Here is a 13664-nt window from a genome sequence, read left to right as displayed (position 1 = left end):
GACTTGGTTGCTGAGAGGGTGGCTGGTAGCAGACAGCCTCGGCGTATTTGTCGGGGACCCCCTGGACCACCTTCCCCCAGGGGTGACTGCTCATGTCTCCAGGAATACACCCGCCTTCTGGGAGGAAATGGGTTCCCTTCTTGTTATATTCAGTGCAGTGACATGGGTTAGTGTGCATTCGCTGTGGGAGAGGAGGCTGATGGCACAACAGCTTCTGAGAGGGAGGGATGGCACAAGGTGGCCAAGAGGTGCCCATCCTCCCAAGGGCCGCCTCCCTGTGTTGAGCTCTCTGCCCTGAGGACACTCTGGTCAGCACCAGAGGATTTAATGAAGGTGCCCAGCATGGCCTCTGTGGGGTGGGGGGCTGCTGGCCCAGGGGTAACCTGGTGTGTGTCCACTCTGTGGGGAGGAGGGTCGGACACCGTGTTTCAAGCTGGAGCTCACATTCGGGCCCCGCTGTGCTGTGGGTCTGGGGGCCTGGACCCCCTCAGAGCAGATGCTGCCACCTCTCTCTAACAGGGGTGAGGGGGTATCTGTGGGGAGCAGGCCCTGTGTCTGAGCGGGGCTCCGTGGGGAGGGGAGGGCAGAGCTTTGGCTTCCCTCACAATCGATGGATGAAGCTGCCTGAGTAAGAAAGCAGCACAGACCAGCGCATCCTGGAGCAAAAGCTCAGCACAGCCTGCTGGTTCTGAAAGAGAAAACACTGGAGATTTAAGTGCCCGCACTTACGTTTTATCCCAAGACCAGAGCAAGTGCTAGGGCTCCACCTCGGGGCCCCTGGCCCTCAGTTGCAGTGACATCACCTGTAGCTTCAGTTTGCAAATCCCAGAAATGAGGGGAAGCTGTGAGGCACTGCCCCACCCGCCCTCCATGGAGGTGAGGCCCTGAGTTCCAGACTGCATCCCTCTACTCGCCCGTCCTCTTGGCCCCGGGGTCCTCCCATAACTGCTGGGTGCCAATGTGGATGCTGAGCCTGCAGTGGAAGGCCCCTAACCAGCTCCTGGGAGCTGGGAGTGGGACATCTGTCTGTCTGTCTGTCTGTCTGAACTCTTCCCCCCAAAGTGGAGATGGAGCCAGCCTGGGGAGGGGGTGGGAATGTGGGGATGGGAGAAGCATAAGGGTGCCGCCAGCATCACAGGGCAGGGTGGCAACGTGAGGGCCGGCAGCTTCCCGGACTGGAGCCATCAGTGCGGTAATGGATGCCTGTGGGGTGTGGGCTGCTCCACACAAGATTCCTTGAAGCCAGTGAGGCTCCGAGTGGTTCATAGGAGGTGGGTAGAGAGCAGTTTCTGGGGAGCAGAGTTAGGGGGGGTCCTCAGGTTAGGCCCAGCCGAGATGTCCTGATCTCCCAAATGTGAGCTAGTTGTTCCCACCTGGCTGCCCTGGCCGGATATCCTGGTTCCTCCTGCCCGTCCTCTTCCTGGGGAGGCCGAGCTGCCCCAGTGCGCCCTGGTGGCCATGGGTCAGTGTGGGACTGAAGAGGGTGGCCCTGAGGAACAGCGGGGTGAAGAATGGAGAAATGCAACTTAACAAAGGCCTGCAACTAGGCCTGGGGCCCGGGGAGGGTGCTAACGTGCTCTGTTTCTGTCTGACAGCCGTGCAGGAGAAGTGCCCGCGCCAGCCAGTGGCCGGTGCCCCCTCGCCAGGAGAGAGTGGTCCTTGTGGAGGGTCGGCCGTGCTGGAGGGAAGGCTCCTGCTGGAGGTGAGCTCCCTTAACCCCTTGATCACACGCAAGGTCACAGTGCAGGCCTCTCCCCAGGGCCCTGAGGCTGTGACCGTTTACAGTGAACTAGAGTTAAGGCTCTGAGGCGTCTCTGTGGATGGAGCCCCCGGATCTCCTGGGAGCAGCACAAATCTGGGGGCTCAGGCTCCAGGTGAGTGCTGGACAGAGACGACCAGCCATGGCCAGGCATCAGATCTAAAAGCCATTTTCATTCTGCATTCTCTGGTTGTACTTATTCATGGGAGAACCTAATAAAATACTAAGCAGGATTTTTTTTTCCTTTCAAATTAAGGACAGGAAATTGTGTATTAAGCTTCCTGTGGTCTGGCAGGTGCGGCTGGCTGGTCCATTTGTTGATATTACACGCTGATGGCGAGGGCCGGGGCGGCCCTTTCTTCTGAGATGGGCACACCCCTCCGTGATTCTGGGGTGTTTCCCTGACCCTGCCAGGTGGGCCTTTCCATGCAGGATGGGGGAGCCACGCTCTGTTTCTTAGGAGATGTAATGCTGAGGAGTTTTCTGGGTTGTGTCAGATCAGTGTTTCACAGAGTGAGGGTGTTGCTGCCTCGCTGGGGCCGAGGACTCTGAGCTCCCCAGGCCCTGGCTTGTCCTTTCTCAGCAGGGCTGGGAGGAGGCAGCCGTCCCTCCGTGGGAGGGTGTGGGGGACACAGGGAGAGAAGCCCATGGCAGGTGGCCCCATAACCAGCAGCCAAGGTGCTCCTGAAGCCCCAGCTGCTTCCCCAGGAGGAGCTGGGCTCACGTGTCCCCCCAGAGTGTCCACTTCAGACCCCAACGTCCAGAGCAGAACTGGTTCTTATGCCCCAGCCCCATGTGGTGGGCGGTTCCGTCCCCCAGGTGAAGCCTCCTCGAGTCCTCTCCTCCCACATTCGGTTCATCTGTTAGGTCAGTGATGGCGAACCTATGACACCCGTGTCAGAGGTGACACACAAACTCATTTTTTTGGTTGATTTTTCTTTGTTAAATGGCATTTAAATATATAAAATAAATATCAAGAATATAAGTCTTTGTTTTACTATGGTTGCAAATATCAAAAAATTTCTATATGTGACACGGCACCAGAGTGAAGTTAGGGTTTTTCAAAATGCTGACACGCCGAGCTCAAAAGGTTCACCATCACTGTGTTAGGTGATGGCTGAAGGGCAGAAATGGTGAACTGCTGGTGCCATTTAAGCCGGGTCCAGTACCCCTTCTCTACACGCTGGCACAGCTTCGCTCCAGGTGCTTCTTCTGCACCCCAACCTGCTCCGTGGCAACCAGAACAGGCAGAGCCTGAAAGGAGACCCGGGCCCTGCTCCCTGCCTGATGCCCAGGCTCCTGGAATGACCTCCATGGTTCCTGCGGCTCCTCCCAAGGGGGGCCAGCCTTGCACAGGAGGATAGATGGTCCCCTGGGCTCGGCCCTCCCACAGAGACAGGTGGCTGACCATGGCCAGCCTGGGGTGGCCTCACTGACCAGGGCAGCGCCAGGCCACCTGGGGGCTGCGTGTGTGAAGTGGGGATACCAGGTGAGGCCCCACCCTCAGGCTCACTCAGCCCCTCAACCCTCCTCCTCTGTCCCCAGCTCTTCAGCCCATCTTCCCTCAATGCTTTCCTCGGTCCCCCTGGCAGCTTCCCTGAGAAGTCTCATAAGTTCTTCGATGATCAGCTGTCTAACCAGTGTGACCCTCATGGTCCCCACAGGAACCACATGGCCCTCCAGGACCCCATGCTCCCCCCCAACATCTCTGCCCTGTTGAAGGGTTTGGGTGTGCTCTCATGAGGATCAATGAGCTTATAAATTATTTCCTTTTTTAAAAATAAAAATATATGAGGAAGTACATTCTTGCCGTCTAGTTTGCTGGGTCCGTGGGTGTTTGGGGGACTCCCGTCCTAGAGCGAGTGTGGGTTTCATTTCAGGTCTGTCTGGAACAGAGCGTGGGTCCAGCCTCAGTGCGCGCGCGCGCGCGCGCACGTGTGTGTGTGTGTGTGTGTGTGTGTGTGTGTGTGTGTGTGTGTGTTGGGGGCGGGGGAGGGATGTCATGCTCTCGGTGGAGGAAATACTTCCATACTTCAGTATTTAGCAGGTTTTCAGGAAGCAAATTCTTAAATATTATTTTTCCTTAAAAAACTTTTGTCAGTGCTATAGTAAAATTGGCGCTGGAATTGTGGCAGTTGGATTTTATTCTTGGCAAAGATAATTGGCATTACATTTTTATGATTCATGTTCAAAGTTAAGATAATAAAATCTTAATCATAAAATCTTTTAAAAACTTTTGTTCTGAGCTATAAATACAGGAGCTTATGCACAAAGTGCCCAGCCTCCCTGGTGGAGCTCAGGGGACAATTTCACATATGTTCACACATGTCCTCACCACAACCCTCGTCCTGCTTCTCTGCTGGGTTTGCAGAGAGCAGCACCCCAGAGGCTGTCTTGTGCATCGCCACTTCCCTGTCCGCCCCCCCCCCCACCGCGTCCACCCCCCCCCCGCCCGCCCCCGTGGTTCTTCTCTGGGGGCGTGGTCTTCCCTGGAGGCCCCAGGGCCTCTGACTGAGGCTGAAGCCCAGGGACTAAGGACCAGGCCTGACTCCTGAGTGCCCACAAGCTCCCTCCGGGTCTGGGAAGGAGGGAAGGCAGAGCTCATCCCCACGATCTGCCACTGATTTTCTGAGTTCTGCCCAGCGTGTGTGGATGTTTTTGGAGCTACCCTCCTGGGTGGGACTTTTCCAAGGAAGACGTCCCAAGGCTGAGGGCTGAGGGACGCACTGCCCATCTGCTCAGGGCACTGCAGGCTGTCCTGGCGCCCATCCTGCCCGCTGGCCACCAGCCAGGTCGGAAGAGTGCTCTCCACGCCGCATTTGAGAGCATGAGATCTCTAAATGTTCTTGAAGCCTCATTCATTCTGCCGCCTCTTGTTTATGGTTCTCTGTGGCCCACAGGAAGTTTCTGGAAGCTTCCTTTGGTTGCCGTCAGGGAGGTTATGTGGTGAGTGTCCTCTTTCACCTGGTGATTCTCAAACTTTGGGTGAGAGACTCTTCATGACATTTAAAAGTATTCCCAAACAGGGCAAAAGAAGCAGATTAAGCAGCAATAACAAGAAAATCCCAGCTTTTATTTCTAATCTTCAATCTCTTGAAGACAGACCAGAAAAAAGGGAGAGGTTTATGGCAGGGCATTAATTCATAAAAAATGTAGAGCTGGTGCAGACTTTAGAGTGCCTGTGGTCTGATGCCTGTTGTTTCAAGATGAAGAAACCAGGGTTTGCAGCTGTTAGGGGCTGGTCCAGGGTCCCCGTTGAGGCTGGGGCTGGAGCTGGACTCGGACCCGTGTTTCTTTGTCTGAGTTTAGTGGCTCTTGGGCTCAGTAGCTCCAAGCCCTTTGCTCCCCTGGGAACCCAGGAGAGACAGACAGACAGACAGACAGACAGACAGAGCTGCCACCCAGTGAGCACTTTGGCACAGGCGCTGCGTATGGCCTGGGGGTGGGAGCTTGGTGGGAAGAGGAAACCAGGAGCGGATGTGATGGGATAGATAGAGGGTTCTGCACACACACACGCGCACACGCACACACACGCACACACACACACACATTAGGTGTGAATAGAGCAGCGCTGTGAGCTTTGAGCAGGGGTCAGAGTGCCTCCGTTTTCATGTCTACTTGTAAGGTGGGCTGCAAGGCCATTGTGTTTGGTGCGGAAATGATCATGTTCGCAGGAACTGTGAACTTGGGCCTGGGGGGTGGAGTCAGATTGATGGTATGACTGCTTGACTCTGGCTGGAGTTCAAGTGCATTGTGGCTGCATGATACATTTTCTGAAATTTTTATTTTTCATTGAATTTATTGTGGTTACATTGGTTAATAAAATAGGTATAAAGTGTACATTCTTATATATTTTATTGTGTATTCACCATCCCAAGTCTAGTTTCCTTCCATCACTATTTATCCCCCCTTTCTACTCTTCTACCTCTCCCTTTTCCTTCTAATCACCATACTGTCCTCTGTGTCTATGAGGTTGCTTTTTTTTTAAAAAAAAAAGATTTATTTTTTTTAATTAAATCTTTATTGTTCAGATTATTACATTTGTTCCTCTTTTTTCCCTCCCATAACTCCCCTCCTCCCAGTTCCCGCCCCACCCTCCGCCCTCACTCCCCACCCACTGTCCTCATCCATAGGTGCACGATTTTTGTCCAGTCTCTTCCCGCATCTCCCAGACCCCTTTCCCCCCCAAGAATAGTCAGTCCATTCCCTTTCTATGTCCCTGATTCTATTATAATCACCAGTTCATTCTGTTCATCAGATTATTTATTCACTTGATTCTTAGGTTCACTTGTTGATAGATGCATATTTGTTGTTCATAATTTGTATCTTTACCTTTTTCTTCCTCTTCCTCTTCTTCAAGGATACCTTTCAGCATTTCATATAGTCCTGGTTTGGTGGTGATGAACTCCTTTAGCTTTTCCTTATCTGTGAAGCTCTTTATCTGACCTTCAATTCTGAATGATAGCTTTGCTGGATAAAGTAATCTTGGTTGTAGGTTCTTGGTATTCATCACTTTGAATATTTCTTGCCACTCCCTTCTGGCCTGCAAAGTTTCTGTTGAGAAATCAGCTGACAGTCGTATGGGTATTCCCTTGTAGGTAACTGAGTTTCTTTCTCTTGCTGTTTTTAAGATTCTCTCTTTGTCTTTTGCTCTTGGCATTTTAATTATGATGTGTCTTGGTGTGGTCCTCTTTGGATTCCTTTTGTTTGGGGTTCTCCGCGCTTCTTGGACCTGTAAGTCCATTTCTTTCACCAGGTGGGGGATGTTTTCTGTCATTATTTCTTCAAATAGGTTTTCAATATCTTGCTCTCTCTCATCTTCTGGCACCCCTATAATTCTGATGTTGGTACGCTTGAAGCTGTCCCAGAGGCTCCTTACACTATCCTCGCATATTTGGATTCTTTTTTCATTTTGCTTTTCCGGTTGGGTGTTTTTTGCTTCCTCGCATTTCAAATCATTGACTTGATTCTTGCGCTCCTCTGGTCTGCTGTCGGGAGTCTGTATAATATTCGTTATTTCAGTCCGTGTATGCTTAATTTCTAGTTGGTTCCCCAATATAACATCGAGGGTCTCATTAGTTTTCTTGTAGATCTCATTAAGTTTATTGGTGGCTTCTAAACAGTTCTTGAGAGACCTGTGTGGTTCTGAACTCTATATCTTACATTGACAATTTTGTCCTGTTTCTTTGTCTCCGCATTTTGTTATGCTTCCTTGGTGCACCCCCTAGTGGTCTTTGTGCGCAGTCTTATAGTTAAACCTTGATTGTTGTAGCTAATACCAGGGAGGGTTTGACCTCCAGGCCAAGTGGCTATGAGAATCAGCTGTGTCTGCAGTGAGAGAACTTCTGTCCTCTAGGGAGGTGCTAATCTGGCGTTTGCCTGAGGCTATCCGGCAAATGCCTCTGTGCAGGGCTTGGGCGGGGCGGGTCGCACAGGATCAACAGGGTGGGCCGGAGAGAGCAGTTATGGCGGCTCTCAGTCCTGTCCCCAGGGGCTCTGCCTCTCTGAGTCCCAGCACCCGCTGCAAACCTTGGAGAGAAAGCTGCACTCGCTCTGACCAAAGCCAGACAGTCCCACTTCTCCCGTTTGAGTCTGGGTCCCTAAAGACTCGCCTGTATCTGGAGCTCAGAGTCTGCGACTCCCTCCTGATTGAAAACGCCAACCGTGCCCTCCGCCGCCAGCCCGCTCCGCGCACTCCGCACCTCAGAATTGGACTTCAGCACTGCGCCTCCTCTGAGTGTCCATATGCGTTTCTCTTTCCTCCTAGTTGTAGGACTTCCACTCAGCCAGCATTCCTGTGGTTCTGAGTGATGTCCATTCCATTTTTCAGTTTCACTTTTGAAGTAGTTGTTCAAGGCAGCAAACTCCGGCGTTAACCTATGCCGCCATCTTGGTTCTCCCTAGGTTGCTTTTTTAAAAAAAATTTAATCCCTTCTCCTGTTTCACCCAGACCCTCTCCCCTCCGACAGCTGTCAGTCTGTTCTCTGTATCTCTGAGTCTGTTTCTATTTTGTTTATTTTGTTCATTAGATTCCACTTATAAGTGAAATCATATGGTACTTGTCTTTCTCTGACTGGCTTATTTCACTTAGCATAATACTTTCTAGGTCCAGCCATGTTGTCGGGAAATGTAAGATTTCCTTCTTTTTCGTGGCTCAGTAGTATTCCATTGTGTAAATGTACCACAGCTTTTTTATCCACTTATCTACTGTTGGGCACTTACGTTGCTTCCAGACCTTGGCTGTTGTAAATAGCACTGCAATGAACAAAAGGGTGCATATATTCTTCTGAATCAGTGTTTTGGGTTTCTTTGGATATATTTTCAGAAGTGGAATCACTGGGTTATAAGGCAGTTCCATTTTTAATTTTTTGAGATGCTCCATACTGTTTTCCACAGTGGCTGTACCAATCTGCATTCCCACCAACAATGCATGAGGGTTCCCTTTTCTCCACATCCTCACCAACACTTCTCATTTGTGGATTTATTGATGATAGCCACACATTTTGACTGGTGTGAGGTGATATCTCATTGTGGTTTTAATTTGCATTTATCTGATGATTAGTGACATTAAGCATCTTATCATATGTCTCTTGGCCATCTGTATGTCCTCTTTAGAGAAGTGTCTATTCAGGTCCTTTGCCCACTTTTTTAAAATTGGATTATTTGCTTTTTTGGTGTTGAGTTGTTTAAGTTCTTTATACATTTTGGATATTATGTGTTATTGGTGAATATATTCTCCCACACAGTCTTTAATCTTGCAACCTTCAGTATGATATTAGCTTGCATTTGTTTTATTGTGTTGTTTTGTTTTTTTATAGCTATGTTATATCTGATTAAGAAATTTCCCTCTAATTCTTGTTTTCTGAGAGTTCTTATTATGAATGAATGTTAACTTTTGTCAAAGGCGTTTTCTGCATCTATTGAGATGAGCATGGTATTTCTTCTGTTAATATTGTGAATTCTGTTGTCTGACTTTCACATGTTGAGCCCACCTTGCATGCTCAAGATAAATCTTATTGCTAGATTACATTTGCTTGTATTTTGTGGGAATACTTGTGTTTACGTTTATGAGAAATATTTTTGTACTTTTCTTTCTTGTAATGTCTTTGTCTAGTTTTGCTATGGTAATGCAGGCTTCAAATTAGTTGAGAGTACTCCCTTATCTTCTGTTTCCTGGAAGAGATTGTTTAGAATTGGTATTATTTCTTCCTGAAGTGTTTGATGAAATTCATCAGTGAAAACAATTGGAATGGAAGTTTTTTTTCAAAAAAAATATATATATATATCTTTATTGATTTCAGAGAAGAAGGAGAGGGATAGAGAGTTACAAACATCGATGATGAGAGAGAAACATCGATCAGCTGCCTCCTGCACACTCCCTCCTGGGGATGTGCCCGCAACTGAGGTACATGCCCTTGACCGGAATCGAACCTGGGACCCTTCAGTCCGCAGGTTAGCGCTCTATCCACTGAGCCAAACCGGTTAGGGCTGGAATGGAAGTTTTCTTTGTTAGAAGATTTTTGTAAAGATGAATTCAACTTCTTTAATAGATATAGGACTGTTCAGGTTATCTATTCTAGTGTGAATTTCAGTAGTTAGGGTCTTTCAGCAAATTGGTCCATTTCACCTATTTTATTGAATCTGCAGATACAGTTAGTTGTTCATGGTTTTCCTATATTGTTCTTGTAATGCCTATAGTTTCTGTAGTGGTGTCTCCTCTTTTATTCCATTGATAATATATATCTTCTTTAAATTTTCCTTAATCAGTTAGATTAGAGGTTTACCAGTTTTTATTTTTTTCAAAGGTAAAAGTATTGGTTTCATTGATGGTTGCTATGGACTGAATAATTATATGCCCCCCTCCCCCCCAAAAAAAGAAAATTCATATGCGGAGATCTAATCCCCAATATGATAGTGTTTAGATGTGGGGCCTTTGAAAGGTGATTAGGTAAAGAGGATGGAGCTCTAATCAATGGGATTAGTACTCATATAAAAGAGGTCCCAGAGAGATCTCTTCCCCATTTGCCATGTGATGTTACAGCAAAAAAGACAGTCATTGATGAATCAGGAAGTGGGCCCTCACTAGACACTGTCATTGGGCGAGGTATTCTGTAAACCTCAGTTGCATCCAGTTGGTTGATAATGTTCTAATCTTGTATATCCTTGTTGATTTTCTATCTAGTCTCAACCTTAAAGACAAGAGTTAACCTTTTCCAGTATAATTGTGGATTTTTAAACTTTTCTCAGTTCTATCAGTTTTTGCTTTATGTAATTTGAAGTTGTGTTGGAGGGTGCATACTCACTTAGGGTTATGTTGTCTTCATGAATTGACTGTTCTGTTGTTATCATTATGTAAAATGATTCTTTATTGTTGATAATTTTCCTTGTTTTAAAGTCTAGTTTGCCTGATACTAATATAGCCACTCTGCCTTTCTTTTTACTAATGTTTGCTTGGCATATTTTACTCCACCATCTTACTTCTAATCCATTTATGTTATATTTAAAGTGCATTTCTTTTTCTTTTTTTAAAACATGCATCTTATTATTTATTTAGATGTTAAATTCTTGCACTGGATTTTTACAGGTTGGTGAACACTGACAAGTTATTTCTCTCACAGAACTATAACCACACCTTCCCAGACAGTATAAATATATGGTTGAACTAACATTAATACACATCACCATTTTATCAATTACATAATAAAACAAATTATCACATATCCAAATATTAAGTTACACATGTGAAAGGCATATAAAATATTAAATGTCTGCTCAATTCATTAGCAGAAACCCACTTTCTTTTTTTTTTTTTTTTTTTTTTTTTTGCAAGAGAGGGTGGGTCCTAGCCAGTTTTGCTCAATGGATAGAGCATCAGTCTGTGAACTGAAGGGTTCCAGGTTCGATTTTGGTCAAGGGCACATGCCCAGGTTGCAGGCTCAATCCCCAGTAGGGGGCGTGCAGGAGGCAGTCAATGATTCTCTCTAATCATTAATGTTTCTATCTCTTTCTCCCTCTCCCTGCCTCTCTGAAATCAATAAAAATATATTTTTTTAAAAAAGAGAGGGTGGGAAGAGGGAAAAAACACACACTTCAAACAAAAATAAGTTGATCAACAACTTCAGAAAGTCTGAAAAAAAAAAACCACAAGAATTTTTATGATTAAAAATTGTTTTTATGATTAAGACTTGTTTGTTTTAATATCAAAGCATCTCTATCTTTAAAAAATATTTACTAAATTAAAGAGCATATTCTGTGTTCTGCACAAAATAAACACCAAATTTTACTAAAAATACTTACTGGCTCCTCCCATTCTTTTCTCAGGCCCTCCCTGTAAGTCGCACCCCACGTGCAAACCTTAAAATTAATGTGAGGCTTTCTGTCTGGACACAGTAAAGACATGTGCTTCTGTGCAATATAGATTTTCAAAAGGGAGGTTTTCCCCTAACAGCACAAGATGAGATTTATAAAAAGACAAGACTTGGTATAAAAATTTTTTAGAAGTTGAGCAAACCTGTTGTATACTTGTATGAATGTGGGAGATGTGAACATAAGGGGAGCAGGCAAAGATAGGCCCTACTTTCTGTGTTTGAAATGACTGAAAGGAAAAACCACATAAGGTCCAGAGTGTTCAGAGTTCCTGGGATTGTTAGCTCTGTATGAAACTAAAAATATACACGTATTGTGCTGGACATTTGGGCACCTAATCTTTCTAAAGCTCTTATATTGATAAGATTCTGGTATTGGAAATAGATTTAAACACATACCTCAATACTTAATGATTTCAGGAAAAGTTCATTGGTATAAATGATAAACACATTTTAAATGCTGAACAGTAAGAATCTTTTGCTAAGTGTCAAAATAAGTTGGTCGTCACCCAAACATAGAGGTTGCTATCCTATCACGCTTGTGGCCTGGGAAAACTGCTTTTCTATACTCCTAAGGAAGCTTCGTTAGACTTATGCACCAAGCCGACCTGTTGGCTAACATGTATGACAAATGAGGTCCTGTCTTAAGGTCCACTTCCAAGGCAATGGCATCGGGCACCCGTTTTAGTGAATGCAGCAGTTGTTTCTGTGGCCATTGGAGTCTTTGAAATGCAGCCACAGTTTAGGACGATACTTCTCCACCGAGTGATTCCATAGGTTGCTCAGTGTCACATCCTATGGAAGGGCAGAGCAGGGATTGGCCCCCACCGCCGCTCTCTGTGGGACTCTGCAGGGCCCTGGGCTGAGGATGCCCTGCCCGAGGCGGCCCAGTGTGGGGCTGGTGGCAGGGCCAGGGGCCGTCCCACTCTCAGCAGAGATGAGGATCTCGAGTGGAGTGACCCTCCCAGCCCTGCAGGATGCTCCCAGAGCTTCAGTGTCAAACCTCGAAGCCGAAGCGCCGGGGGAACTGGACGGGGCAGCTTCTGTCAGGCCTGCGATGCAGTCCCCAAGGTCTCCAGTTCCTGTTCAGACTGAACCGGGAAGGTGGCTGGGTGCCTGGCTGCCAGTTCTCAGGACTGAACCCATATTGTAGAGGATGTCCTCTGAGCATCTCACACAGCAGAGGAAACGGAACCCAGTTAGAAACCCATGGGCGACAGGCCTGTGTAATGACACCCAGAATGGAAGGCTGGATGGCGACCCATGGACAAGGGTCCTTCTGGGGACACCGCTGGGCAGGATGCTCCCCAGGAATCAAGGTCCATGCAGGCAGCTGGGTCTGGGTGCTGCAGTCCTGGCTCTTCAGGGAAACCAGCCATCACATAAAGTTTGGTGACGATGCTGATGAGAGTCCTGGGGGTGAGAGGTGGGGGTGAGGGGGTGAGTGGGCACTTGGGTATGAGCGGAACTTGTCAGCAGATCAGGCTGAAGGCGCACATTTTCAAGGGAAAAACTGTGAATTCAGGCAGTGTTCGTGATAGTTTCATAATTTCACAGAAAGTCCTTGAAAACCAAAGGGAAATAGCCATGGAGGTCACTGGCAACAGTGGTGAGCAGGGCCTGGACCCTGGACCCTGGACGCTGGGCACATACCTAGGTTGCAGGTTTGATCCCTGGCTTGGTTGCATGCATGCAGGAGGCAACCAATAGATGTATCTCTCTCGTGTTGATGTTTCTCTCTCTCTCTTCTACTTCTACTCCTTCCCTCCCTTCAACGCTTTCTAAAAATCAATGGAAAAAATATCCTCAGGTGAGGATTAATAAATAAAAAAAAGATGTCATTAAGCTCCTCAGAGAGAACTGAAGGTCGACAAAATGAAAACTGGTTTCTGTAAAAGGGAATATTCAGAAACTAAAAAAGAGAGAGAGATCAACAATTAAAAGCATGAGAGCAAAACTTAGAAATATGTAGGAGGGTCAGAAATTAAAGTTGAGCCTGGCCAGTGTGGCTCAGTGGTTGAGCATCAACCTGTGAACCAGGAGGTCATGGTTTGATTCCCAGTCAGGGCACATGTCCGGGATGCAGGCTCAATTCCCAGTGTGGGGCGTGTGGGAGGCAGCCGATCAGTGATTCTCTCTCATTATTGATGTTTCTATCTCCCTCTCTGAAATCAATAAAAACATATTTTTTTAAAAAGAAAGAAATTAAATTTGAAGGGGTCTTTCTAAGAGTAAAAGAAAAGTAGGGAAGAAGGGGAGGAGAAAGTCAGGCAGACTGCCAGACCCCACAAGACCTGAGTAATCTGTTCCAGAAAGATCAGAGGGAAGGAAACGGGCAAGGAAGCAACCAGAAGGCTTCCCAGAACCGAGGACCGAGTTTCCGGCCCAGAGGTCCCACTGGGTGACTAGCACAATGGCTGAAAGGACGAGGGTGTTCGCCTTTGTGAAATCCTACACCTGGGACAATGGGAAGCCCTCTGTGCTCCCAGAGAGAGGAGCAGGTTCAGGACGCGTCCATGGGCCGCTGGAGGCTGGACCGC

The 13664-nt window shown here is 47.3% G+C and overlaps 1 protein-coding gene across 1 annotated transcript in view; it reads left to right on the top strand.

Moving 5' to 3' along the window:
- The window catches only part of AHRR (aryl hydrocarbon receptor repressor), a gene marked incomplete at its 5' end in the record, with an annotated part of 65992 nt that overhangs the window by 24450 nt on the left and 27878 nt on the right, over positions 1-13664 (top strand). The window contains one exon of the mRNA XM_081090394.1: positions 1596-1702. Within this exon, the coding sequence (XP_080946520.1) occupies positions 1596-1702 (107 nt within the window). The remainder of the gene's footprint in view (positions 1-1595; positions 1703-13664) is intronic.

Source organism: Myotis nattereri (genome assembly GCF_964212035.1).
Source record: "Myotis nattereri genome assembly, chromosome: 4".
In the NCBI taxonomy this organism is placed as follows: Eukaryota; Metazoa; Chordata; class Mammalia; order Chiroptera; family Vespertilionidae; genus Myotis; species Myotis nattereri.
This window is presented reverse-complemented; position numbering and strand designations above follow the sequence as displayed.